Source organism: Ictalurus furcatus, chromosome 7 (assembly GCF_023375685.1).
Source record: "Ictalurus furcatus strain D&B chromosome 7, Billie_1.0, whole genome shotgun sequence".
Classification (NCBI taxonomy): Eukaryota; Metazoa; Chordata; class Actinopteri; order Siluriformes; family Ictaluridae; genus Ictalurus; species Ictalurus furcatus.
In genome coordinates, this window is record NC_071261.1 from 6,921,470 (window position 1) to 6,948,225 (window position 26,756).

Genomic DNA, 26,756 nt, shown 5'->3' on the forward strand with positions numbered 1-26,756 from the left:
CTATTAGATGTTAGCATGACCCAAAACAACTGGGTGAAAGTATACTCTCTATTAGATGTTAGCATGACCCAAAACAACTGGGTGAAAGTATACTTTCTATTAGATGTTAGCATGACCCAAAACAACTGGGTGAAAGTATACTCTCTATTAGATGTTAGCATGACCCAAAACAACAGGGTGAAAGTATACTTTCTATTAGATGTTAGCATGACCAAAATCAACAGGGTGAAAGTATACTTTCTATTAGATGTTAGCATGAGCAAAAACAACTGGGTGAAAGTATACTTTCTATTAAATGTTAACATGACCAAAATCAAGCGGGTGAAATGATACTTTCTAATAGTTAGTATGACTTACGTCATACTAAAAAGCATGAGTCATTTAGCTTGGGTAAGTCAGGTGGTGCTTACTGGCCCAGTATGTGATGTGTGATGTGTTGCATAATGCTCTCTTACACACACACACACACACACACACACACAAACAAAAGCATGGGATATGATGATTGCAGAGTTTTCACCTATATTTATTTATCCCTGGTTGAATCATGTGTTCAAGCATGTGTCCTGGATTTGTCAGGGGCTCTATAGAGCTTTCCTGAGAAACACACAATGCTGAGGCAACCAAAAATCAGTCAGCCTGAATGAACAAAGAGTGCAGGCTGCTGTTACAATGGTGCCAAAACAAAAGCCCTGCTTTCCAGAAGCCCAGGCCACCATAAAGAGGCATGTGACAGAAGCTTTTTTGCCGTTTTGCGAAGTTAGAAAGAAGTGGTGTGTTCCGCATTAATGCCTCTGGGTGAGTAGTTGGTCTGTAAGATACCAATCCAGGAAAGAAATGCCTCTGACAAGACGCCGATCATCCACCCTGGGCCAGGCTGGTGCAGAAAGGCCAGGAAGTGTGAGCCGAGTGAGCACATGCGGTACCACAGCTCCTCGGGGTACAATCGTGGGCTCGGCATCTTCCGACAGCACCAGCTGCCTGGGTGCCCGTGTGTCCCGCAGGGCACTGGGCATCAGCAGCATCTTCCTGCAAGGCCTGCGCAGTACCACTGTCCCTGTGCTGCCCAAGTATGCAGAAAGGGGTCACCTGATGGGTGCTGAGGGCCTTAACAGCTGTCTGCTAGAGTACCGTGACAAGGTACATACCCTTGAGCAACTCAATCAGCAGCTGGAAGAGCAGATCCATAACTGCCTGGATCGCAAGGCCTCCAGCGCCAAGATGTGGGGCGCACTCAGGCAGGAATGGGAGGACATCTACAGACAGGTGGGCAGAACTGCAGATTATGAGTGATGAGTATGAATTATGAGTGCAGATGTAAATTATCAAGGATCATGTAATCTTCTGGAATTTAACATTTCTCCACTCATTCATGAAGTTTCATCTGATCTCATGAAGCCATAAAGACTCTCAAGTTAGTGAAATGTCAAGTCATGTGGTCTCCAATTCTTGCTGAAAGAATAATGTGCTGTGGATCAATAAGGCTGTGGAAGTTGGAAATGTTCGCGATTGTATGTCACATTGTTCCTCTGCTGTCTCTGGGATAAAAGAAAGGTGCACTAAACTCTAATAAACCCTTGCCATCTGCCAGGTGAGTGAGGCCATCCTGGACAATGCTCGACTTGTGCTTCAGACAGAGAATCTCCAGGCCAATGCTGAAGATCTTAAAGAGAGGTATGTGGGATTTAGAAAGACAGAATTGGAATGAATGTGAAAAGCTAAGCATGAAATAAATAAAACATTGTGTGTAACTGTTCTCACAGATGTATGCTTTTCCAACATAAATTCAACATATATTCTATAATATATCAAGGCTTATGGTAGTGGCTTGATGGTTAAGGTTCTGGGTTACTGATCGGAAGGTCGGGGGTTCACGCCCCAGCACTACCAGGTTCTGGGTTACTGATCGGAAGGTTGGGGGTTCACGCCCCAGCACTACCAGGTTCTGGGTTACTGATCGGAAGGTTGGGTGTTCAAGGCCCAGCACTACCGGGTTCTGGGTTACTGATCAGAAGGTCGGGGGTTCAAGCCCCAGCACTGCCAAGCTGCCACTGTTGGGCCCTTGAGCAAGGCCCTTAACCCTCTCTGCTCCAGGGGCGCTGTATCATGGCTGACCCTGCACTCTGACCGCTCTGCCTTCTGCTGGGATATGCAAAGAAAAAAGAATTTCACTGTGCTGTAATGTATATGTGACTAATGTATATGTGACTAATAAATACTCATTATAATTATCATAAAATCTGAGCAGTAGTTCTTACAGTAGATTCTAAAGCTTGTCTGTGTATGATTATTCAGGTTTGAACATGAGCAGCCTTTCCGTAAAGCCGTAGAGGAAGAGATCAGCTCCCTCTATAAGGTGATTGATAATGCCAACTTTACCAGGACGGACATGGAGACCCAGATGGAGAGAATGCATGCTGAGCTTCTAGACTTAGCCAAAACTCATGAAGAGGTGGGGATTCAGACAACGCATGTGACAGGCTACAACAAAACACTAGTTTTGATTTGAAAAAACTGTGCTCTAGTGTCACTTTGAATCACTGTGAAAGTGTAACCAACACAAACTCTAACATTTTGTCCTTTGTAGGATGTGAGACAGCTCTATAACCAGTTGTCTAGCCATGAGGTTGATGAAAGTGATCTACCTACTGAGACCAGTCTAGAACAGATATTGACTTTTATCCATTCCCACTGGGAAAAGGTCCTTGAGAAGACCCGGGCAGAGACTGATGCATTCCTAGAGTGCAAGGTGAAATAAAAAGATATAGTGATATGGTTTTTTAAAATCAATCTACAAATGCACCTTGGCTTTTAGTGAGCTCTTAAAAGTACGCTTATGGCAATTGTACTGCAAGGAACAGCGATGGACCACTATTCCCTTGTATCGTTCTTAACATGATAACTGTGTGTATGCAGAAGGTGGACAGTGGGGACAGAAAACTGAGTGAGGAGGAAAAAGTCCTGGAGAACCTGAAGACAGAATGTAATGATACAAATGCGAAGATCCAGAGCCTGCATGCTGAAACAGAGTCTATGAGAGCGCTGGTATGAAACTTGATTTACACTCAAATCTTTCTGTTCATCAGCCATTTATTTATACAGAGGCTATCTCAGAATTTTTGCTTATGAAGTCTTCCAACAGGCCCGTTTCAGGTTTTACATGTACAACATTGATCTATGTTCCTACATCCAGAAACGAGGCCTGGAGAACTCCCTGAATGACGCAAAGCACTGGCATGACATTGAGCTTCAGAACTTGGGCTCGGTCATTGGGAAGCTGGAGGCCGAGCTCGCTGATGTGCGTGGAGACATCGAGCAGCAACAGCGTGACTATGAGACACTGCTCAACAACAAGAAGAGGCTAGAAATGGAGATTGGAATGTACCATGGGATCCTGGAGGGAGAGGAGAATAGATTTCACCCATCAATGTAAGTATCTGAGCTATTACCCTTAAGACAGCATCTATAATCAAATTCCATCCCTGTATCTCAGCATATATATATTTAGAATTGCATAGAGTTTTTCCAAGGCTGTTGCCCTGGACCATCATTTACCAAACTGACAAAATTGCTACAAAACTAGATAGTACAAATAAATAGTCAGGTCATAACCAACATGGGGTGGCACAGTGGTGGAGCAGGTAGCTTTGCCACCTCACAGTTCCAGGTTCATGTTGTCCCCATGTTTGCATGGGTTTTCTCTGGGTTCCCCAGTTTCCTCCAACCTCCCAAAAACAGATAGATAGATTGGTCATGCAAAATTGCTCCAAGTGTGAATGAGGGTGTATGTGTTGTCATGTGATACACTGACATCCCATCCAGGGTTGTATTCTTACCTCACACCCAGTGTTCCCAGATCCGCCGCCACCCTGACAGGATAAATCAGCTACCGAAGTTGAATAAATGATGAATTGCTTTCAAACTGGGTTTTTTAACTATGCTTTCTCAACAAAATGTCTTATAAAGTGAAACATCCCTACCGCCAAGTTAAAAGGAGTCGCAATGATGTTCCGGTGCAGTAAATTTGGGTTAAGACTAGATTGCTCCCTGAGACTGTGGTCCAAAATGAGAAATGTTGCATGTTGTATTGTGTCGCCCCCTACAGGTCCGTGTATGTTAGTGCAGAAGCTGAAGGACAAACCCAAACTTTTCCTGAACAGGAAAGCTCTACTGATGGTACTGCAGCTTTTACTGGGTCATAAGGTTTTGGTGTCTAAAAACAATTGCAGTAAACTAACTTGTTGATCTAAGCTACTAAGCAGTGGAAGTATTTTGACAGAATTGATGTCTTTATTTCACAAACAGATCTAATAAACACACAGTGTACATTTGTGTGCAAGTTTGTAAAACACAACAGTATTCATATTTTTAACATATTCAATATTAGATGGAATTACGAAACATTCGTATATTCTCTCTTCTAGTGTCTCTCTTATAGATGTCTTTTTTTTTTCTTCCTCGCAGGTTCTGAAGTGAAAAAGGAGAAGACGGTGATATGAAACTTTGCCCTCGTACGCGTGGCTTCACTCCGAAACAATTCCATAAAATTTGCCATCTTCACTTGCATCAATTCCTTTCTGCTCTATGGCTTGTATAGATTACAGAACTATTTCACAAGTTGAGCGTTTGAGAATAATAAACCTGTAAGACTTTCAAGTCACATTCCAAAACATGCATAACCTTTAATTGTATACGCGCTGCATGTTTTGAACATTTTCTCCGAATGCAAGCAAAACCTCTCGCGCTAAAATAACACCTCTTTGACACAGAACACTATTTTGGTGTTTTTGCCTGTTGGGAGAGAAAAAAAAGAGGCTGGTAGAGGGTCTGGGAGAATAATTGCCTTAATTGTCTCAGCCCACATCTCCACGCACCATAATAACACTCTGCGGTTCTAATGACATAGCACCGAGCCAGCCACTTGGACGTCAGTCCGTAATCCATGTTATTACTCAACAGTTTAGGAAATCCACAAATTACAGGTGCAGTAATGCTTTGGTTGCAATGAAAAAAAACACCACATGACACTTTCGTGAATAGAAACAGGCACGTTTATTCATCTGAGACTTAATAGTTACATACATAGAAAAACTCCAAGTAAAAAAAAAAAAAAAAGTTATAAAATAGAGTCAATATATGATTTTTTTTCCCTCTTTATTTAGTTTAAAAAAAAAAAAAACGTGTATGGTTTTACTTCTGTGGTCTGGTTGGGTCTCCTATGACAGAGAAGCAGCCAGTACAGAAACGATCAGGTGTTTTAGAGACGATGGGGGTCTCCCTCCTCATCCGAAGACCCACAGACTGAGCTACCCCATTCTGTAGAAGAAGAAAAGCGTTATTCTAAGACTGCGCTTCTCAACTCCATGTATCATTACATTATGCTACTCCCAACTCAGCTTTTTGCAGGAACTGCACTGCAACTAGGTCCTAAATAGTAACTCGTGATGATTCACCCAGAAATAGGACTAGTCCAGTTCAAAACTATGAGTAACAAGTTCATGTAGTCACTTCAAGTTGAGAAATCCCAGTGTTAAGACGCATCTGACACGAGAGCACCGATTAACATAAATGAATACATTTCAAGTTCATCCGTGCAAATGAAATGTCCTCTAAGCTCATTCTCCAGCCTTTTCACTCACCGTCAGCACTGATTCATCCCGATAACACGTTCCCGGTTTGATAAACAGAGAACTCATCAGTGTATTTCATAGGCTGACTTCCTTCGTAGGAAAAGTATATTACACCTCTTTTTGTCAAGCTCACTAATTTACTCATTTCAATTCATTTCAAAGTTTTGAGGCTTAAGATCTTAAAATCTTTCTTAATTAAAAAGGAACTTCTGAATGTAAACGTCGTCTCTTTATTTCGTCAAACTCACCTGAGGCTCGTCCGAAGGTCCTGTCTCGACGGCTTCTGTCTGGATTTCGGGCTGAATCGTCTAAACGATTTAGAGTAAATGAGGTTCAGATATTATATCACTTCATGTTATTGGATCTTCATATGAATGGGTTTTACCAGTATGGGAAGCCAGTTCAATCATAGCAACTAAGCGACAACGTTTGAAATGCATGCATGGCATTGTGTTGTAATGCATCCATATATACACAGAAATAAAATGAAATAAAATCATCCTACCAGCTGAAGTCTGTCCATTGGAGCGGCTACTGAAGTGCTTTGGAAGAGAGCGAGAAGCAGAAGGATCAGCACAGCTCCTTTCATCCTGGACGCCTTTTTTTTTTTTTTGACTACCTAGAGTCAGGGTGCTAATGTTATATCTGTTCCTGCGTACACAGAAACACCCACTGACAGCAGGGTGGGACTCGCCGCTCTAATGTCACTCCTGCGTCAGTTGGTCTTGGAGGCTAGTCCATGGGATGAATAATTGACGGAACATTTGGAGAGACGACCACACCACTAAACGTTTGCTTCTATGAGTGTGCAATGTATCTACATATCACAGAGGGTTGAACTATGTAAATGTAAATGAGGCCCATTACAAATCTTTTTTTTTTTTTTTAAATAGTTGACCGTAAGCATCCTGTCCAGTCTCAGAGGGCTAAAATGTTCTGTGGCTGAGCCACATGGATAATTAACGTTCTGGACAAGTTTGTGATTATCTCACATGTCCATCAAACAGAAGTGCAAAAGTCTGCGTAGTGTTAAAACTAAATACAGGATGGCATTAAGTGCGTCAGGGTTTGACGTGTTCATTAGGGTTACCAGGTGCCCAGTTTTGGTCTGGACAGGCGAGTTTTGAGCTTTGTTGGAGTGGGAAAATGTCGTTCTAGTTCTGTCATTGTGATTCTCTCACTTTCTCCCACTCACACACACACACACACACACGTGTGTTCACATTCTAGGCTTTGAGCTGGTGTATATTCCACCAATCACTAGTGATCATATAACATCGTGTTGTGGGTTGGGTGAATTCTGCAGCCGTGTCCCAAACTGTATGTACTATACCAAAAATCACAACAAAAAAAGTACTGAACACGCTAACTGAAATGTATTTAATACTTAGTGTAGAAGTCTTTGTTTGTAATGACGGCTTCAAGACGCTTCCTGTATGAAGAAATTAATGGTCTGCAGTATTCAGGTGTGATTTTTGGCCCGTTCTTCTAAACATATTGTCTTTAAATCTTGTTCAATTGGATTCGAGTCAGGTGATTGACTGGGCCATTCTAACACCTGGATTTTTTTTCTCTGATACCAATTGAAAGTTTCCTTTGCTGTATGCTTTGGATCGTTGTCCTGCTGGAAGTCCACCCATGTCTCATCTTCATCATACTGGTGGATGGCAGCAGATTCTTCTCAAGAATCTCCCGGTAAAGGACTCCATTCATCGTTCCTTCAATTATATGAAGTCTGCCAGTACCATGTGATGAAAAACAGCCCCACACCGTGATGCTTCACCTCCAAACTTCACTGTTGGTGTAGTGTTTTTAGGGTGATGTGCAGTGCCATTTCTTCTCCAAACATGGTGTGTAGTATGACATCCAAAAAGTTCAATTTTGCTCTCGTCTGACCAGACTACACTCTCCCAGTATTTCACAGGCTTGTCCACATGAGTTGTAGTAAACTGTAAACGGGCTTCGACATGCCTTTTCTTTATTAATAGAGTCTTGCGTTGTGAGCGTGAGCAGTGGAGTGCACTGCCTATTGTTTTCTCTGTGACGATGGCACCTGCTGCCTCCAAGTGTTTCTGGAGCACTTTCCGAGTGGTCATTGGCTCTTGGGCTACTCTTCTGACTATTCTTCTGACTCCCTGGTCAGAAATCTTGTGAGGAGCTCCTGTGCGTAGCCGGTTAACGACAGAACAATGTTGCTTCCACTTGTGGATAATGTCCCCAATGCTGCTTACTGGAAGATTCAGAAGTTTTGAAATACGTCTGTATCCGATTCCATCGATATGTTTCTCAACAATAAGGTCGTGAAGGTCTTGGGAGAGCTCTTTGCTTTTACCCATCATGAGATGTTTCTTGTGTGACACCTTGGTAACGAAAAGCCTTTTTATAGACCATCAATTTACTAATCCAGCTGATATTAATCTGCACAGATAGGGGGTGTAATTACTTACAGATTTCAGCTGGTTCCTTGCATTACCTAGCCTTGAAGAACTGCTTTTTCTTAGCGTGTTCAATACTTATTTCCCGTGTCATTCCACTTTATTACACATAACTTTATTTACGGACTTTAACGTTGTGAATTCTTTATATTTCATGGGAATAGCCTTATTGGAAATATATTTACTGAAACAAATTTTGACACGTTCAATACTTATTTCCCCCACTGTATACACTGTACTAGATCAGAAAGTGTGTTTCTCTTTCTGAACATGATGTAAATATTCTGTAATAAGCTGTATGTGCACCCTTTACCTTTATACGTAACTACGTAAACGCTTTGGTTGTTTTCCTCTCCAAAAAGTCATCACGTCCCGAACTTCAGGCACGGAAGAAGTTTGCTACACAGCGACTGGCAGGAGCTGCAGCCAATCAGTAAGAGACGGTGAGTGAGTAAGAGTCTGATCCTACACTAGGAAAGGAAAAAAGATGATGATGCGGTGATGGAGTTTCAGTTTTTTTCTTGCTGTACAATTAAGGCATGTATTTGTTCTCTAATTTGGTGGGAAACCTCTAAATAATCGATGATAATCAAATGATTGATCTTTGTGGAATTTGTATTTTAAATTCTGTTAAATATTGGTTGAGAATTAATCATCCGGGGCGTCTCATCACCCTCGACGCGCATCTTATATTTAATTCTGTGTTTTCGCTATAATGTATTCCTTTTCTCTCTTTCGTAAATCCTTACTTTGAGTTTAGTTTTAGTATCATTTTAGTCGTTAATATCATAGCAATCAAACGAAGGGGAGCCTCTTAGTATTTTAATCTGATTTATTATTACAAACTAAACACTCAATTCAGAACACCAATAACGTTACAAAATAAATTACGTCAACATATATTTCCGTTGCTCATGGTATAAAAATTTGGGGGCTGGGGGTTTTAATCCTGCCATCTACTGGTCATTTATGATTCGACAACAATTATGGATCCACTCTGTACAAGTGCTGTTCTTAAGTCAAACCCCTGAACATTTAAAATACAAAGTTTTATTCATTTATTCATCTCTGCCTCTCTTTACCTCCCTCTTCCTCTCTCCTTCTGTCGAGCCACACATGATGATATGGAGATGCCAGTGATCCTGACCCTTTCTGCACTCCGGCCCTGCCTGATCCATCCTCGTGCCCTACCTCTGGATGGAGCTCTCATCAACTGGAGGATACATTCTGGGAGATCGCTGAGGACGGTACCACTTGAAGTACCACGGAAATGGTTTTGGACCTCATTTCCACATGGACGTTCTCGCTGTGGTTGCTGGGACTACGGTTGCAGCGATGGCCTTGGGACCTCAATTACCACATGCAGTTTTACACTCAGGTCTCCTTTAGTGAACAGTGGACTAGTTCAACAAACAGACTTCATATAAACACCATAACGAACTTTCTTTTACTTTCCCTCTATCCGTTGTGACCCAGATGAGGACGGGTTCCCTTCTGAGTCTGGTTCCTCTCAACGTTTCTTCCTCATATCATCTTAGGGAGTTTTTCCCTCGCCACCGTCACCACCGTCTCGCTCAATAGGGATAAATTCATAAAACACACTTAAAATCTCTATCCTGTGTTTATACGCTTCCGTAAAGCTGCTTTGAGACAACGTCCATTAAAAAGCGCCATACAAATAAAACTGAATTATTCTCTGAAATTCGATTTCGTTTTGGTTCGTACTGCACGTGGACGCTAGAACTGCAGTTTAGTTTTCATTTACTTGGATTTTAATTTCAGTTAACGTCACTGATCGTTTCAGTTTCCTTGGCAGTTTTCGTTAACGATAATAACCTTGGTCATTACTACTCAAGCGTACTACTTAATGTGCGTTATGCGGTTTGGGACACAGCCCTGAATTCTCACTGAACAGTGTGTAGCTTTAACTACTTGCACCTTTACCCATACACACTTTATACTGTAGTCCTACTTGGGTCCTGGCACGAATTCATAAAAATAAAAAAAAAAGACAAATGGCTTGAAAAATGTGTTCATTAAAAAAAAAAAAAACATGATTTATTTAGGACATTTACAAAATGATGTCCATAACGTGAAAAAGACCTACACTTGAGATTTCGGTCCCAGGTTTGGAGATCCTGCAGTTGAAACAGAAACGGTGTGAGCAGATCGGCCGTCTCCGTCTCACACACACACACACACACACACACACACACACACACACACACACATACTGCACAAGCTCGAATGCTCTCCCATCTCAAACAGAGGTAGCTAAAAGATGATCAGAAAGACTACAGGTTCACTAGGGCCACGTGTTATAATCCTCTGCTTACATATATATATATATATATATATATATATTATACTATACATATACATCTATAAACTTGATTCTCAATGTTAAGATAGATTAACTGAACTATTATGTGCAACGTCATAAAAAAATACAAAATAAAAAATCGTGGTCCGGAAATAAAAAAAAAAAAAAAAAAAGTTTTTTTTTTGTTGTTTTAAAAAAAAAAAAAAAAAAAAGTAGTATAAAAAATACTGCACCATGATTGAACGTTACAATACACGATCTAGGATATAGTAAATTCAACATCAATCAAGATCAGCAGAGGAATGGTCAAGAAGAGAGGAAAGGAAGAAATGAAGACATCCAATACTCGAAATTCACAGTCAGTAATCCCAAATTAGGAGTTGTTACTAGTGATTACACAAAGCAGCTGGCTGGGGAAAGGGGGAGGGGACATGAGTCTGGTGAGCCAGACACATGCTTCTAACTTCCACCACCAGGACTCGACGCCACTGCACACATAACAGACAGGACACTGACGATGCTGGTCGTTAGGCAATTCCACGCCATCGCTTCACTTCTTTTTTTTTTTTTTTTTTTTTTTTGGTATTAAATGCACTGACTTCCATCCACATAAGAGGAGGAACGTAGAGCTATTCAGGAGGTAAGACAGGCCGTCGTTATCGGTCATCACAACCCTTTCCCCTCCACTAGGATTTTCCATCGTGTCTCGAAACAACGAGCGCTCTGAGAAGCGGTAGGGCTTGATCCTATCGTAGTCCAGCATGATCGTGTGGAATATGGCACGTCCGGTGGATGTTTTCTTCGGAACGCTCCGAACAAATGGTATCCCAAATAAAATGTGCTATAATAAAAAATAAAATAAAAAAAAACACATGCTATAAAATCACAAAAAAAAGTATTCAATGTTAGAAATCCCTATAAATAATGTGTGATTATAGTCTCCCAAATAACATACATTTGCTTGTCAGTGGTTAACTTGTACCATCCTGCATGTCTTAACTATAAGCTTCCAGTTGATGAGGCGATTTTTATCCCTTTATGGCTCACTCATGCACATTTCCCTAACCGAGCACACACTATTACACACGCGAACAGGAACCGAGTGAGCATTTCTTCCTGCATCGTCTCGGTAGAACCTTACGAAAGACAGCCAAGCCCCGAATGAAAGTTTTTTTTTTTTTTTTTTTTTTTTTTTACACATTTGAAACCGTGATGAAAATAAAGACGTTACACCACATCCCCGTCAACGCTGCACCGTGTGTACGCTGTGTGTAGGTTTTCTGTAACGTCGCATACAGCCGTTCCGACGCGAACGTACGTCAGGACATCAAGTTGCACGAGTGCGTCATGGACGCTCTGCGCTTAGAAAAACGACGTTCGGAAAAATCCTTTTGATTTATTGGCTAGGCTGGTTGCAGAGGTATACAGCCGACCCCGACGCCGCCTTCGTGGCACACCATGGGCGCCATAAACGTCCAGCGGTTAGTCTCTGGGTCGTACATCTCCACCGAGCTGAGGTTGGACTGGCCGTCGTAGCCCCCGACGGCGTACAGATGGCCGCAGTTCGCGACCAGAGAGACTCGACTGCGCCGCGTGTTCATTGCCACCAGATGGCTCCACTGCTCGCTTGCAGAGCTGTACACCTCGGCACCGCTCAGGAAACCAGAGCCGTCGTAGCCGCCCACCACGTAGAGCTGACTGCCCAAAGCCGCTGCACCGTGCCTGCACCTCTTGTTGAGCATGGGGGACAGGGGGTGCCACTGCGCCGTGTGCTGGTTGTAATACTCCACCTAGAGGACAAGAGGAACAACGGTTACACTTTTTACAGCCTCGAATTCAAAATGCAAAAGAATTCAATATACAGGGACAACGTTTTGCGCTGTCGTTTTGCTCAGTTTTGAAGCACACGGGTCAGTTTCAAAGTCCAAGGCTTAGAAATCTAGGTCTGCTACCAGGACATGTGTTTATCGATCACTATCAAGAACTGTTTCGTCAATTATCAAACACTCGACATGGCTGGGTATCAACTGTGGACAGGAAAAAAATTTAAATAAAAGAAAGGGCATACCAGAACATGTAATCAAAAACTAACACCACCTGGTCATTGGCCACAGATTGTGTGCTGGATGTAGTACTCCATCTACTGGACAGGGGGAGCGAGTACACAAAGGAGTATCAAAAGGTGTTTAATAGATTTTTATTTAAATGCCAAAAGCAATCAATCATTCTCTTGCTTTTTTTTTTAAATGACTTTTTTTTTTATATATATTTCAATAAATGACTGAATGCTGCGTTGCACTGTTGTTTACGTTTGCTTAGTGATTATGTTCCCGGATACGGCGGCGTAACATCTTACTTCCGGTCGCCGTAGCCGTTCCATTCGCAGCTGCTGCTTAAAGTCCCTATTAGTATCAGCATCATCGTTACGTTTTAAAATCTAAACTTACAAAGGCTTTAAAACACCTTTTTTTCCCCCCATTCAAAACACAAGAGCTGCATAAGAAGTCAAATGAAGTTTTAACGAATAGGAAAACGATGCAAAGGGAAACCGTAAACTGTTTACTGTACAATATGTACAATATGTGTGCCACCGTCAGGTGACGCCAGGTGTGTTTATGTTTGGAGAACTCGGCCCAAGCGGAGTTCCCGACTGGGAATCCCGATCTGACCGACAGTTCCGTCGCACTTTTCCATGTCGGAAGTTGGGTAAACCACCCCCCCGTGTTGGAGCATAAAAATAGACAGACAGTAGATTGTGGACTTCTGACATGTTGACCCCAGGACACAGGACTGAGGAGAGGAGACATTGTGCTTTCATAAGCGATTAATTACGGAACATTTCCAGGCCTCTCACTAACCGTGTTGAAAATCTGCAGACCGTCGTGTCCGCCCGAAACGTATATCCTCCCTTCAAATAACGTCACGCCTGCGGCACTGCGACTCGCGCTCATCTCGGTCACTATTGTCCATCTGGCCAGAGAGAAAACACACACACAAAGTCAAATTTCATTCCAGACTCGTGATCGTTTATCGTGGTTATATTAATGAAACGCAATAAGCCACGCCCACCTGTCCGTTTCTGTAGAATAGCACTCTACTGAATTGAGTGAGGACTTGCCATCGTAGCCACCACAGACGTATATGTGTCCGTCGACTACCACTGTTCCCATTGCGCTTTACACAGAGAGAAAGGACTAGTAAATTACTCGTCTTCTCCAAAAACTTTGCAGCATATTGTTATGGGAAAATAAATCAACAAATCACCACATGACCAAAAGTGTTTTATTCCCCGTCTCCATCACGGCCAGGATAAAATGCTTACTGAAGATGAATGAAGGATCGTTATTCTTTATATTTCTGGATTTCTTGAGTTAATACTTGTGAAAATGTCGATGTGCTCGATAATTATTTCCCGCACTATATGTAAACGCGGCTTTTATTCTGGATCATGAAGACTACTGGTATGAAAAACAAAAACAAACAATAATAATAAAAAAAACCCTCCTCTGTGTGAAACAAAATGGCACTGTCCCTACCTGCGTTGACTGTTCATGCTGGCTACTTTACTCCACGTGTCCGTTTCTGGGTTGTAAACTTCGACTGTGCTGAGCCGAGACTGGCCGTCGTAGCCCCCAATAGCATACAGTAGCCCGTTGACCACAGCCACGCCCACTCGACTCCGCGCCGTGCTCATTTGCTGACAGCGTTCCCAACAGTTACCAATTGGATCAAATACTTCCACGACGTTTAACGAGTCACCTGGACATAACACAGAGTTACAGGAACTCTAATCTCTGTAGTTGTGATTACTTTATATTAGGGCTGGGTATTGCGACTAATTTGGCGATTCGATTCAATATCGATTCGTTATCAATATTTCATTTAAAAATCTTAGTTTTGCAGACATGGAATCCATATTTTAATATAAATTCTGCTAACTGAAACCCTCCTACTTGGCTATATTACTGATACACACATTTACGGTAACAAAAGGGCCCACACAATGCATGTTTAATTACTCTTTAACTTTGAGTAAAATTGTAACAAGAAATAATAAATATGTGCACACAAGGTAAGCACAGACTGCACACTGCTGTAAAATAATTAAAACGCTGTAAATGTGCAACAGTGAAATTCGTCAACAACTTAAAAGATGTTTAAAAAAGTAAAACCATTTTCAAAATTCAAAACATGAAAGATGGCGACATCTGCAGGACGAGAGGTGAACTACAGATAATATTCATTCCTCTCAATTAAATTGAAGATCGGTTAAAATCGGAGAATCGATTATTTTATTTAATTTTTTTACCCAGCCCTACTTTATATAAAAGTATAAATCTCTGTTTAAATGGAATTTCATCTTGGCTCCATGAAACTGGGTCATAATGATGGAGCAAAAAAAACATGAGATTAAACAGTATAAAATTCTTCTTTTAGGAAAGCACCTGCACTGTTGAGTCCTCCGACTGCATAGATTAACCCGGCGATGGACGTGCAGCATCTTTGCCGTGTCTTATAGGCAGGCAGGTGCGGCCGGCGCTCTGGCATTAGATGATAATCCTTTGCCTCATCTACCAGATCCCTGTTTGAAGAGAAGCCAAATTTAAACGACTTGCAACATTACACATCTTGTAGGGCAGGTTGTTCCAGATGTGTCTCCAATTCTGGGCAACAGCAGATACAATGAAACAACCAAGATTCAATTTCTTCATCTAACTGTTTAAATAAACATATTCGTTATCCAAGTTCATACCCAATAGGTCAACCAAAGAAAATGAAAACTTCTTCTGTTACCTCCAGTTCTGCAAATGGTTCTTATTATGAGAAATGATACAAGCTGCAAAACCAAAAAAAGCGCCATCCAATAACTAGTGTCAAAGCACTTGGGGCTCCATGCTATTTATAGCAAGCAGTGTTAGCTCGCTAGCTAAAATGCTTAGAACCTGAAATGAAACTTTCCCGGTTACCATGACAACTGGATGCAACCAAAAGCACTATTGTTATACCAGAATAGTTTACCAGAGTTTTACAGACACAGGAACTTCCTCGTTTACTCAAACGATCTGATCCATTATTTATTTATCCCCCCTCCATCATAAGTGAGCATAAACTGCTAGCGATATTTAGGATAGCATTTTTGGATCATTTTTGGCAGGTTTCCTTATGCACCTATTGAACGTTTCCATGAGACACCTGGACGGAAACAGTAGAGTTAAAGCAGGTGACGAGGACACAGTGGCAGACCTGCATTTGTGGCAGCAGCGCACCAGCTCGTCCTGTTGGACGCGATCAGCCAGGAACTGGGGTCGGCACAGGGGCAGTCGGGTCTTGGAAAGCAGCTCGGGCAGGCAGGACTGGCGGTCTTCTCTCTGATGTCTCACCCACGCAAGAACGGCCTCGAACACCTACACCAAGCAAGCGCAGCCGTGGTGAGAGACGTGCACGTGCTCCTCATCGTGTGCAAACTATAATTTTAATATTTTAAAAATGTGAAATTTCCTTCTAAACATTTTTCACACATGGGGGAAAGCACAAGCCGAGCCAGAACTATTCAACAAACAACGCCACCGTAGCTCAGAACTCTTTATACCACGGCACTATAGAAGGCTTCATTCTGATTGGTCATTGGAATGGATTCAATTCGCCACGTTCGTTCTAAAACGTTATCGTTTTATATATTAACAACTTACACGGGGGCTTGTAGAGTGAACTGAAGACTTCTGTGAAGAGGTGTTTATATAGTACATCTTCAAAAGAGGTCTCCAGTTTCAGCACTACATAACCGTCTGAGATAAAGCTGTAACGTTAAGGGTTTTTTTTCCTGACGTTGGGAAATTCTTCAGGATGGACTTTGTAGTTTCTCTGTAACGGGACAAACTACACTTTTATCAAGGCTAGAAGGGGAGGGACTATTTATAACGGTTATACCATGATATATATATATATATATATATATATATATATATATATATATATATATATATATATATATATATAAATAAAGAAATTGCTGTGGTATAAGAGAAATAAAAAACACCATGTGGACATGTTGCTATAGGAAAATAATGAACTTTGGGGGAACAAGTTGGGTTATATCACACCATACTGTCCTTGATTATTTTTCTAGAATAGTACACCACCATCCTTACATAATACAAGGTTATTTAATCTTTTCAGCTTGGTGACAGCATCGAATATGAACATGAATAGGAATGACACAAAAAGAGAATATAATGGTACGCCATAAGAAGACACATACTATCTACATCATATATATATATATATATATATATATACACACACACACACACACACACACACACACATAATAGAGATGTAATTATATATAACTCTGCTACATTCACAGCTGCATGTCTGTAACAAACACAGTCATGAAAAAAAATTATTATTATTTTTAAGTACACCCCATGGAAATTGTTGGCTTTTTTTTTTTTTTTTTTTGACATTTTTGGACAAGCAAACATTTGATCCTCTTTGAAACAGTGCCTATTGATAAAGGTGATACACTCACCTCATCAGATGACATAAAATGTATAATTTGTAGTAATTTTCACTATTTAAATCAACAACAACAACAAAAAACAGATCAATCACATGGAAAAAGTAAGTACACCCCTACATTTCACACATTTTCAAATCGATTTCATCGAATCATTCATTTTCGAATCAGGTGTTGAAGATTGGGTGGGGGTGATTAGAACCTGCTTATGGAGTGCAGGTGGAACCGGTCTTATTTAAACCCCTCTCATATCTAGTGTCTGGTGTCCCCTTTGCTATTGAGGTGTGTGGTGTCATCATGTCAAGATCTAAAAGTTCTGTAAGGCCTTCTGAAAAAAGGTTATGGATGCCTATGAGTCTGGCAAGGGATTTAAAAAGATCTCCAGATTATTTGAAACATCATTCCACTGTAAGAAAAATCATCTACAAATAGTGCAGATTTCCAACGACTGCCGATTTCTCCAGGACTGTCCGTCCCAGTAAATTCAGCCCAAGGGCAGACCCGATGCAAAAAGAAGTCTCCAAGAACCCCAAAATTTCATCACAGGATCTGCTAGCAAGTCCTGCAACTGTTGGTGTCAAAGTACATGCTTCTACAATCAGAAAGAGATTGCACATTTGCAATTTGACCTGCATGGGGGGGCTTTTTGGAATAATGTGCACTGGGCAGACGAATCAAAGATAAAGATGTTTGGCCACAATAACAGCAGACATGTTTGGCGCAGACCAAAGACAGCTTTTCAGGAGAAGCACCTCATACCAACTGTGAAGCACGGTGGTGGAAATGTTATGGTTTGGGGTGGCTTCAGGAACTGGACAGTTTGCGTTCACTGATTCAACTATGAATTCTGCATCACATCAAAGAGTGCCTGAAGATAACGTGAGGCCATCTGTCCGAAAGTTGAAGTTGGACCGAACGTGAACCTTTCAACAGGATAATGATCCTAAGCACACGAGTACAAGAGAAAATGGTTGGTTATGGAATTGCCTAGTCAAAGCCTGGATTTGAAACCCATTTAAAGTGTTGGGGTGGGAAATGTTGTTGTTGGGGGTTATAGTTGAAACAGGCAGTACATGCAAGAAAACCCTCAAACATCTTGCAGTAGAAAGAATATTGCATGGAAGAGTGGTCAAAAACTCCAGCAAGCTTGGCGGATGAATATGCAGAACGCAAAACTAGCTACTGAGGGCAAGGGTGCACTTACTCTTCCCACAAGAATATCACATCTATTGATGTTTCTCTTGAAAAAAAAAAAAATGATAGACAAAGCTAATTTCCCTTGTGGTTTTGTTCAAGTATATCAACTTTATTAATTCGCACTGTTTCAAAGATGATTAAATGTTTGCTTGGCCAAATATGTAATAAACAAATAAATAAATAATAATAATAATAATAAAGAGCCAACAATTTCCATGGGGTGTACTTATTTTTTTTTTATATTTATATTTTTTATTGCTGCATGACTGTAGCAAACAATATTTTCAATTCTAAAAGTCAGACCTGCTCCTCAGCCTTGACATTGAGCTCATCACAGCCGACCAGCTCGAGCACCTCGTCGGGCCGCAGGCTCAGAAACTCCTCGGACACAGAAACCTCCACAAAGTGCTGATGCACGAAGCTGTTGGCGGCGTCATACAGCGTCGTGCACATCATGGTCTCGGCGAACTGCCGCACACCCAGGCAGTTCTTTGGATGCAACCTGGGATCACAGGGGGAGAATCCGGTTTGTCTAGGAACATGCAGTTGATCTAATGGACGTGAATGTTGTGTTTTGCGGCGTGGAGGCTGTGCAGTACCTCTCCTGAAGGAAAGAGCAGCAGGCATCTTTAACATTCTGCAGCTGCAGGAAACTGGCGCCTATCAGGAGCGCTTGAACGTTCTGCTGGTCTATGGCTATGTGTCCGTTATATGCAAAATTGATAAGCGCCTCTAGAGCACTTTGAAGGGAAATGAAAACACACACATCATTGTACTGTCAGCTTTATGAATGAGTACACTGTGCTTTATCACCATCTGATAGTGTTTCCTGTTCGGCTTTAATCGTTTTGGGGGTTTCCAGATGCGAATAAAAAGTCATTTATAGACTAAAACAGATGTGCAAAGGGGAAGGAAAAGAAAAAAAAAACGTTTCCTCCAGTTTTACAACGGTTACCTGGGATCCATGCCTTGCATGACGATCTCATCCTGTTTGCACTCGACCATGTCATTGGTGAACATGGCGTGGAAGTAGGGAATGGAAGCAGCCAGAACAATCCGGTGGGCACTAAACTTATGCTCTCCCACCTACAACACACACACACACACACACACACACACACCAGAAACACACACGCTGCTTATTACAACGTTATATACACATACATATATACGGTGCCCTCCACTAATATTGGCGCCCTTAATAAATATGAGCAAAGAAGGATGTGAGAAATTGTCTATGTTGTTTAACCTTCTGATCTTTTGTTAAAAAAATTCACAGAAATGCTCTGCTCTCATGGATATCAAACAATTGCTAACACAATACAGGTTTATCAAAAAATATATATATATATATATTAAATATAGGTGTTCAACAATTATTGGCACGCTTTTTGTCAATACTTTGTGCTACCTCCGTTTGCCAAGATAACAGCTCTGAGTCTTCTCCTATAATACCTGATGAGGTTGGAGAAGACATGGCGAGGGATCTGAGACCGTTCCTCCATACAGAATCTCTCCAGATCCTTCAAATGTCGAGGTCCACGCTGGTGGAGTCTCCTCTTCAGTTCACTCTACAGGTTTTCTATGGGGTTCAGGTCAGGGGACTGGGATGGTCATGGCAGGACCTTGATTTTGTGGTCAGTAAACCATTTTTGTGTTGATTTTGATGTATGTTTTGGATCATTGTCCTGCTGGAAGATCCAACCACGGCCCATTTTCATCTTTCTGACAGAGGCAGTCTGGTTTTCATTTAATATCTGTTCATATTTGATGGAGTCCATGATGCCATGTATCCTAACAAAATGTCCAGGTCCTCTGGCAGAAAAACAGCCCCAAAACATTAAAGATCCTCCACCATATTTAACCGTGGGCATGAGGTACTTTTCCATATGGCTACCTCTCTGTGTGCTCCAAAACCACCTCTGGTGTTTATTACCAAAAAGCTGTATTTTGGTTTCATCTGACCATAGAACCCGATCCCATTTGAAGTTCCAGTAGTGTCTGGCAAACTGAGACACTCGAGTTTGTTTTTGGATGAGAGTAGAGGCTTTTTTTCTTGAAACCCTTCCAGACAACTTGTGGTGATGTAGGTGACTTCAGATTGTAGTTTTGGAGACTTTCTGACCCCAAGACACAACTAACTTCTGCAGTTCTCCAGCTGTGATCCTTGGAGATTTTTTGGCCACTCAAACCGTCCTCTTCACGGTGCGTTGAGACGATATAGACACACGTCCAATTCCAGGTCGATTCATAACATTTCCAGTTGACTGGAACTTCTTAATTATTGCCCTGATGGAGGAAATGGCCATTTTCAATGCTTGTGCTATTTTCTTACAGACACTTCCCATTTTGTGAAGCTCAACAACCTTTTGCCGCACATCACAGCTATATTCCTTGCTCTTACCCATTGTTATGAATGACTAAGGGAATTTAGCCTGTGTGTTACTTCAGGAAGTCATGGATGAACAATTTCCTGTTCCTAGTCACCCAGGTATACTAAAAATATATATATACACACACACACACATCAATGGGAATATACTTCAAATATATTTTTCTCATACAAATTCATAGGGGTGCCAATAATTGAGACACCTATATTTAATATTAAAGGTTTTTTTTTCTTTTTATAAACCTGTGTTGTGTTTGCAATTGTTTGTTTTTAACAAAAGACCACAAGTTTAAACAATAAAGACAATTTTTCTTTGCTCATATTTACCAAGGATGCCAATATCAGTGCAGGGCACTGTACACGCCTACACACACACACACACACACCATTTACTCCTTCTAGGGTATCCTCCTCTGTTTACTCTTTCTTTTTACTGTTTTTTTTCTTTCTTTCTACGTTTCTTTCGCATGAGCCTAAGAGTTTTATACAATATCGTAGATATAATCCTGAATCTCAAGAAATCACATGAAAGAACCAAGTGTAACCAAACTCAAAGAATGCCCGGTATTACAAAAAATTAATCAATTGTGTTAATGTTTATCTTAAGACCACTTGAGTTCAAACATTTATAGCATTTAGTTCTTTCTAGGTGGCATGGCACGACATTTAACGCCAACCATTTAGGGATTGTTACATTTACATGTATTCACTTGGCAGATGCAGAACAGCGGATTTTTGGAAATGCTGAACGGGTATCAGGTAAGATTCACAGACGACGTGGTGGCTTAGTGATTAGCGTGTTTGCCTCGCACCTCCGAGGTTGAGGGGTCAAATCTTGCCTCCACCCTGTGTGCGTGGAGTTTGCGTGTTCTTCCTGTACTCCCTGAAAGAACCCAGTTTCCTCATGCGTCGTAGTTTGCTGCTTCCAGTTTCTAAATTGTCCGTGGTGTGAATGTGCATGCGTTTGTGCCCTGTGATGGGTTCGCACCCAGACCAGATGTCCCCCGACTTCCTAAAGTAGGCTCCAAGTCCCCCCATGACCCTGTGTAGAAGAAGCAGGATGGATGGATGGATAGATGGAAATTGCTCCACTCATTTAATCCACTGATTTAATCCACTGATTTAATCCACTTAATCCGTTCAGTTTAATAAAGCCTCACTCTCCTATCTCCTCTCAGTGGCTCGGTTCACTCATACGAATGACTGATGAGGGTTGTTTGGGTTTTATTTCAATATTCTCTAGCCTTGGTTTGAATGTGTGGTGATCAGACTAAATACCGGAAGACAGTACAAGGAGTAAAAGGTCCTACATGTAAACTGCAGCCTTTGGTACTCTATTAAAAGATCATTTTTGCAACGTGCATGAAATACATCATTCGCAGTCTGGAATTTCTGCTTCGGCATTCATGTCTAGAGCAGTGCTTCTCAACCAGGAGGGTGCAAATTGTTTTCAAGAAAAAAAAAACGAAAGGAGAAAAGACAGAACACAGACAGGGAATCTAGCGACTGTTTAAATATCAGCAGTACTGTCCTGCAAGCGCGAGGTCCTGCTTTCCCGCCGCACTCACACCTCTCTCTGCGTCTGCTCCGTTCAGCGAGGGGCCGAGAGACGGAGCTTTAACGACGTCGTGGATAACGAGACGCGCCCTTCGTCCGCATTTACATCCTTCTTACGCGGACGTTTTAAGAACGCGAGACGGATGTAATGCAGCATGTTTTACATGTAAAATAGTCCACGTTATTACAGCCTAGTTCTCTTGTTCAAAAGTAGTTCTAGTGTTCAGAAACATTTTATAGCATTCATCTTCCATACCGGTCCGTTATATAGCTTTATGAAAAAGTCATAAAAGTTATGAAACGTAATTTTTTTTTAAAGTACAAAAATCTATCTATCAAAACAGATTATAGATTAGGTTATATATATAGATAGATTTTATATAGAATAGATAGATGATCATTATCCCTGGTGTCCTCCATTATGGGGGGGGGGGGGGGGGTGTGCCACATGATAGGGGAGGCCTGGGGGGGCTTTAGTTACAGAAGGTTGAGAACCTCTGCTCTAGAGTGCTAGCTCTAACTCGTAGCTCTCTTCTGTTCTACAACCATCTTCCACTCGGTTCTGGTCAGTTGGTGGACTCCTCGTATTGAACTCTGCATCACACGCCGCTTTTATAAAAACCCCTACCAAACGAAAGTGTGTAAACATTCACGTTAACCTTTTTACATTATGAAATAAAATCCAAGAGAACACACACACACACACACACAGGCTTTAACGGACACACTCAAGAGTAAAGCCACAGATCTGGGTGATTTGCATAATCCCGGCCCCTGGTGCGCAGGTGTGTAGGAACAGCAAGGTCATGGAAGCGGTCAGGTGAGAGACACACTGACGGGATTAATCAACATACAGCTTATTAAAGAGGCTGTGGATGCAGTAGGACAGACACAGCTGGAACAAACAGTTGAGGGTAGTTTTAATCCGATGTTAATCATAAAGCAGATTAGCGTAAGGACACGGTGTCGGACACATCGTCCGGGAAGTCAGAAACATACGAGCAGATCTCAACACAGTGGCCAACCAAATTCATTTCCTAAGCAAAGAATCAGGGCTTGGGCTAAACAAAGCGGGGGGATCATGAGGATCATGTGATCAGAATAACGAGCACTCTCATGCTTACAATAACTTTATGGAGGAACCTTTCGTTTAACCGCGGCGAAATAAAACGGCGTATAAGAACGAGCAGACGCTGTTAAACACGGGCAAGGTCAAGATCTGACTCGCTTCGTTCTCACCGCAGGAAAGATATATATATTTCACCCATTTCCAAACGATGTTGAAACGTTTTTCCTTTTGGGACGATTTCTACAGACGACCCGTTATCGTTTTACAACACAGCTGTTTTATAGTTCCGTTTAACATGATGGAACGGCAATGTGACAAGTCAGTTCCCGTTAATCATTTGCATTACAGCTGCTATAAACATAAATTATTCATTCGAGAGAGAGAGTGAGAGAGAGAGAGAGAGAGAGAGAGAGAGAGAGAGAGACGTTGATAAGACCGAAAAAATTGTGGCTTTCCCTGTTACCGAGAAAGCTTGGAAGATTCTATGGTGGAAAACTGACAGTAAAATTTTTAATTAAATACGTCTCCTAATAGAAAACGTCACTGTGTTAACGATTATATATTTTTCACATTAAAAAAAAATAATAAGCTGTTTATTATTAGTCTTGGATTATTAGTATTACGTGGAGCACCTACCAAAGAAGTCCCTGTGAACGAGCCGTTATTATAGGAACGACGTCTGACCTATCGGAATGAGCGAGCGTAGCAAACTCTTTTAGAAATGAACCCACAGTTTCGGACCAATCAGAATGAAGCATTCAGCAGCGCTGGGGTGCGAGTGATTTTTAAAACCGGTTCGTCGACTTTCTAGGAAACTCGAAGAAGCAGCCTTTATTTGTCACATATACAGTACATTACTTCACCGTGAAAATCTTTATCTTCGTATATATCCCAGCTTGTTAGGAAGCTGGTGTCGGAGCTTGGGTTCAGCCATGTTACACTGACTATGTTTACATGGACAGCAATAAGACAATATTCTGATTAAGGTGTTTACATGAGTCTCTTTTAGAATACTCCTTTCATGTTCAGGTTTTACGTGTTATAGAACATAGATGGATTAACGTCACACGTCATTACGTCACCGCGTCACGCCGTCCGACGTTCCCTCCAGAATTTCACGCATCGACATACAGTTGGTCTTCGTTATGGAACCGTATACAGTTAACAAGTGCAGTTAATTATTCGTCAGCCGGTTTGGTGACGTAATGACGTGTGACGTTAATCCATCTATGTTCTATAACACATGTAAAACGTGAACATGAAAGGAGTATTCTAACAGCGACTCATGTAAACACCTTAATCAGAATACTGTCTTATTCAGAATAAGGTCAATGATTAGATTACTGCTGTCCGTGTAAACGTAGTCTATATCGCACTTCGACGGCGCTTCGTATTCCTAAAACGGGAATACCACCACGTGTCTTGATTCGCTTTGTGTTTACTTCGAGTACGACTTTAATCAGATTAAGGATCATCAATAATCTCTGTTTACATGCTAGTTTCTCAATCAGAGTATCGCCTTAATATCGTCATCCAGACGGGTGCTCAAGTAGTGCTGACATTTTATGTCAAGCTAAAGTAAATCTAATACTGTGATGTACCGAAACTCGTGATATCACAGTGTGTTCTTCATCAAGACCTTTTCACTTCTAAATATCGAAACGTAAATAAACCATTAAAAAACACAAAAGGTTTCAAATATAAGACCGATTTCAATTGTAGGATGTTTTTTGTTTTTTTTTTAAGATATAAAAGCATTAGTACTGTGTTGTTTACAGGAATGACAGCCGATCATGTCTGAGGTGATAATCTGATTTTAATCCAGCATCAGGAACAGCTGATCTGCACAAACCGGTTTCCTTTTTCCACTTTAAACAACACAAACAGTCTGATTTCTATTCCAGATCAACAGTCGACCTGAACATCTAAAACAAAAAGCACTAATCTAATCTGAAAGCTAAAGATTTACCCCGCTGTTAGCGCTGTGTGTGTGTTAGCAGTGTGGGGAGCATTATTAGCCAGAGCTAAGCTAGCAGGATGAACCCATGACCCCAGACACCACCCGTATATCTTTCTCATCATTTTTACCAACGTGCATTTCTTACATAATGAGCCTCAAAGCTCGTCGTGTTTCTCTCTCACTCTTTCACGGCTGTCTCTCGGCTTCAGTCTCTCCCATGCTGACAAGCGCGTCCTGTTAGCTTAGCATAGCCGTGGAACTTAGCACGAGCGCAAGGAAAGGCGCACAACACTGTTTTCGTACCTTGAGGGTAACATCACAGAGCTTCCCCTGACGCCGGATCTCCTCCATGACCGAATAACCACGAGTTGGTAAATCGTGGACGGAGAAATGCATCAAATCTTCCAGTTCCTCAGATATCATGTCACCCATCGTCATTGAAGAAAGGGAAAACTAAATTTTCAACAACGCGAACGCGAGTCCTTTTAGAACTTCGCGGGACACCGTAGTCAGTATGAGCATGAAGTAGCCGGTGGAGCTGAATTACAGCCTCATGGAGGCATGGGCGGTGTCACTGTAGGCAAATCTAACCACATCTCCTGTTCTCTTTCGCATAAACACAAACAACAACAGTCTTGTTTTTTTTTTTATCTGGAACAAATAAATATCTAAATCTGAGATACACTACAGTGTCCTCTCTTCTTCTTCTTCTTCTTCTTCTTTATAGTTCCTCTGGATCATTGGTGCACTTTGTGCTGCAGGGATTAAACTCGCCTCCATCGGTGTCTTTCTCCAACAGGGATTATTAGATTATATTCCCAAATAAAAGGATTAATCAGAGTTCTTAAAGGAGCACCACATATCCTATATTTGAATGAAATCTAAACCAGGCTACAAAAAATTTTTAAAAAACAAACAGATGCTTTACTGATGCCTCACTGATCATTTCAGACTTCCTGTAGCCATCCAGGGACCTTTTTATCTGTCAAATCAATTCCACACACACACACTTAGCACAGATTTATTTTTACGTACACAAGCCAAATGTTTGAACCAAATAGGTTTGAGCCAGGCTGGTTCTGTTGTTTTCACTGTACACTGGAGACTTTTGGGTTGAATATGAGACGACGGATCAGAATTTCAGCTTGCATTTCCTTATATTTACATCTAGATGTGTTAAACAGCTTAGAACACGGCACCTTTTGTTCGAACCCACACATTTCCCGGGTGTGCTGTGTTAGATTTATTGTTTAAAGAACGAATAGCTCAGAAGGTCTGCGCTTGGTTTGAGCCCCAGGTTTCGCCTGTGAAGATTGCATTTGTTGTTTAAAAAAAAAAAAAAAAAGGATAAACGAATAGGAACACCAGAGAGCTGTCTGTTTGTGGGAGAAAAGCAAACCATTTTGAAGCTGAGAAAAGGGGGGAAATCTATCAGAGCTATTGCACAAGCATTGGGCAGAGCCAGTACAACAATTTGGAATGTCCTGAAGAAGGTAGAAACCACTGGTGTACTAACAAACAGACATGGAACAGGTTAGACATGGAAAACAACAGCAGTTGATGGCAGAAACCCTGAGCGCTTTGAAGAAAAACCCAAAAACAGCAGTCAGTGACATCACCAACAACCTCCACAGGACGGGGGTGAAGGTATCACAGTCCAGCATTCAACAAAG

General features: G+C 41.5%; 2 protein-coding genes across 3 annotated transcripts; one reads left to right on the top strand and one right to left on the bottom strand.

Annotated features, from left to right (window-relative positions):
- Window positions 1-338: 338 nt before the first annotated feature.
- bfsp2 (beaded filament structural protein 2, phakinin) lies at window positions 339-4,352 on the top strand. The gene is made up of 7 exons (XM_053628060.1): window positions 339-1,266; window positions 1,592-1,674; window positions 2,296-2,452; window positions 2,588-2,749; window positions 2,917-3,045; window positions 3,194-3,429; window positions 4,106-4,352. Exons 1-7 carry the CDS (start codon window positions 838-840, stop codon window positions 4,200-4,202), a joined length of 1,293 nt encoding a protein of 430 aa, XP_053484035.1. The 5' UTR covers window positions 339-837; the 3' UTR covers window positions 4,203-4,352.
- Window positions 4,353-10,081: 5,729 nt separating this feature from the next.
- Window positions 10,082-25,724, bottom strand: klhl18 (kelch-like family member 18). Of its 2 annotated transcripts, XR_008386245.1 has the most exons (11): window positions 25,387-25,724; window positions 19,061-19,191; window positions 18,705-18,845; window positions 18,409-18,607; window positions 15,633-15,793; window positions 14,834-14,970; window positions 13,925-14,147; window positions 13,458-13,562; window positions 13,247-13,358; window positions 11,344-12,178; window positions 10,082-11,229 (listed from the first exon to the last, which is right to left on the bottom strand). XR_008386245.1 is itself a non-coding variant. In XM_053628059.1 (10 exons), the coding sequence occupies exons 1-10, from the start codon at window positions 25,519-25,521 to the stop codon at window positions 11,792-11,794; spliced, it is 1,731 nt and encodes a 576-aa protein (XP_053484034.1). In that variant the 5' UTR covers window positions 25,522-25,724; the 3' UTR covers window positions 10,082-11,791. The 2 variants fall into 2 exon arrangements, 1 of the variants encoding a protein (XP_053484034.1); XM_053628059.1 differs by having other exon boundaries at window positions 10,082-12,178.
- Window positions 25,725-26,756: the final 1,032 nt, after the last annotated feature.

What these genes read in the sequence shown, in the direction of transcription:
- bfsp2 (XM_053628060.1), top strand. Translation starts at nt 838, where the DNA reads ATGCCTCTGACAAGACGCCGATCATCCACCCTGGGCCAGGCTGGTGCA. An exon ending in GCTGAAGATCTTAAAGAGAG is followed by an intron (nt 1,675 to 2,295) that starts GTATGTGGGATT and finishes ATGATTATTCAG; the next exon opens with GTTTGAACATGAGCAGCCTT. An exon ending in AATAGATTTCACCCATCAAT is followed by an intron (nt 3,430 to 4,105) that starts GTAAGTATCTGA and finishes CGCCCCCTACAG; the next exon opens with GTCCGTGTATGTTAGTGCAG.
- klhl18 (XM_053628059.1), bottom strand. Translation starts at nt 25,521, where the DNA reads ATGACGATGGGTGACATGATATCTGAGGAACTGGAAGATTTGATGCAT. An exon ending in ATGCAAGGCATGGATCCCAG is followed by an intron (nt 18,846 to 19,060) that starts GTAACCGTTGTA and finishes TTCCCTTCAAAG; the next exon opens with TGCTCTAGAGGCGCTTATCA. An exon ending in ATGTCAAGGCTGAGGAGCAG is followed by an intron (nt 15,794 to 18,408) that starts GTCTGACTTTTA and finishes TGCTTGGTGTAG; the next exon opens with GTGTTCGAGGCCGTTCTTGC.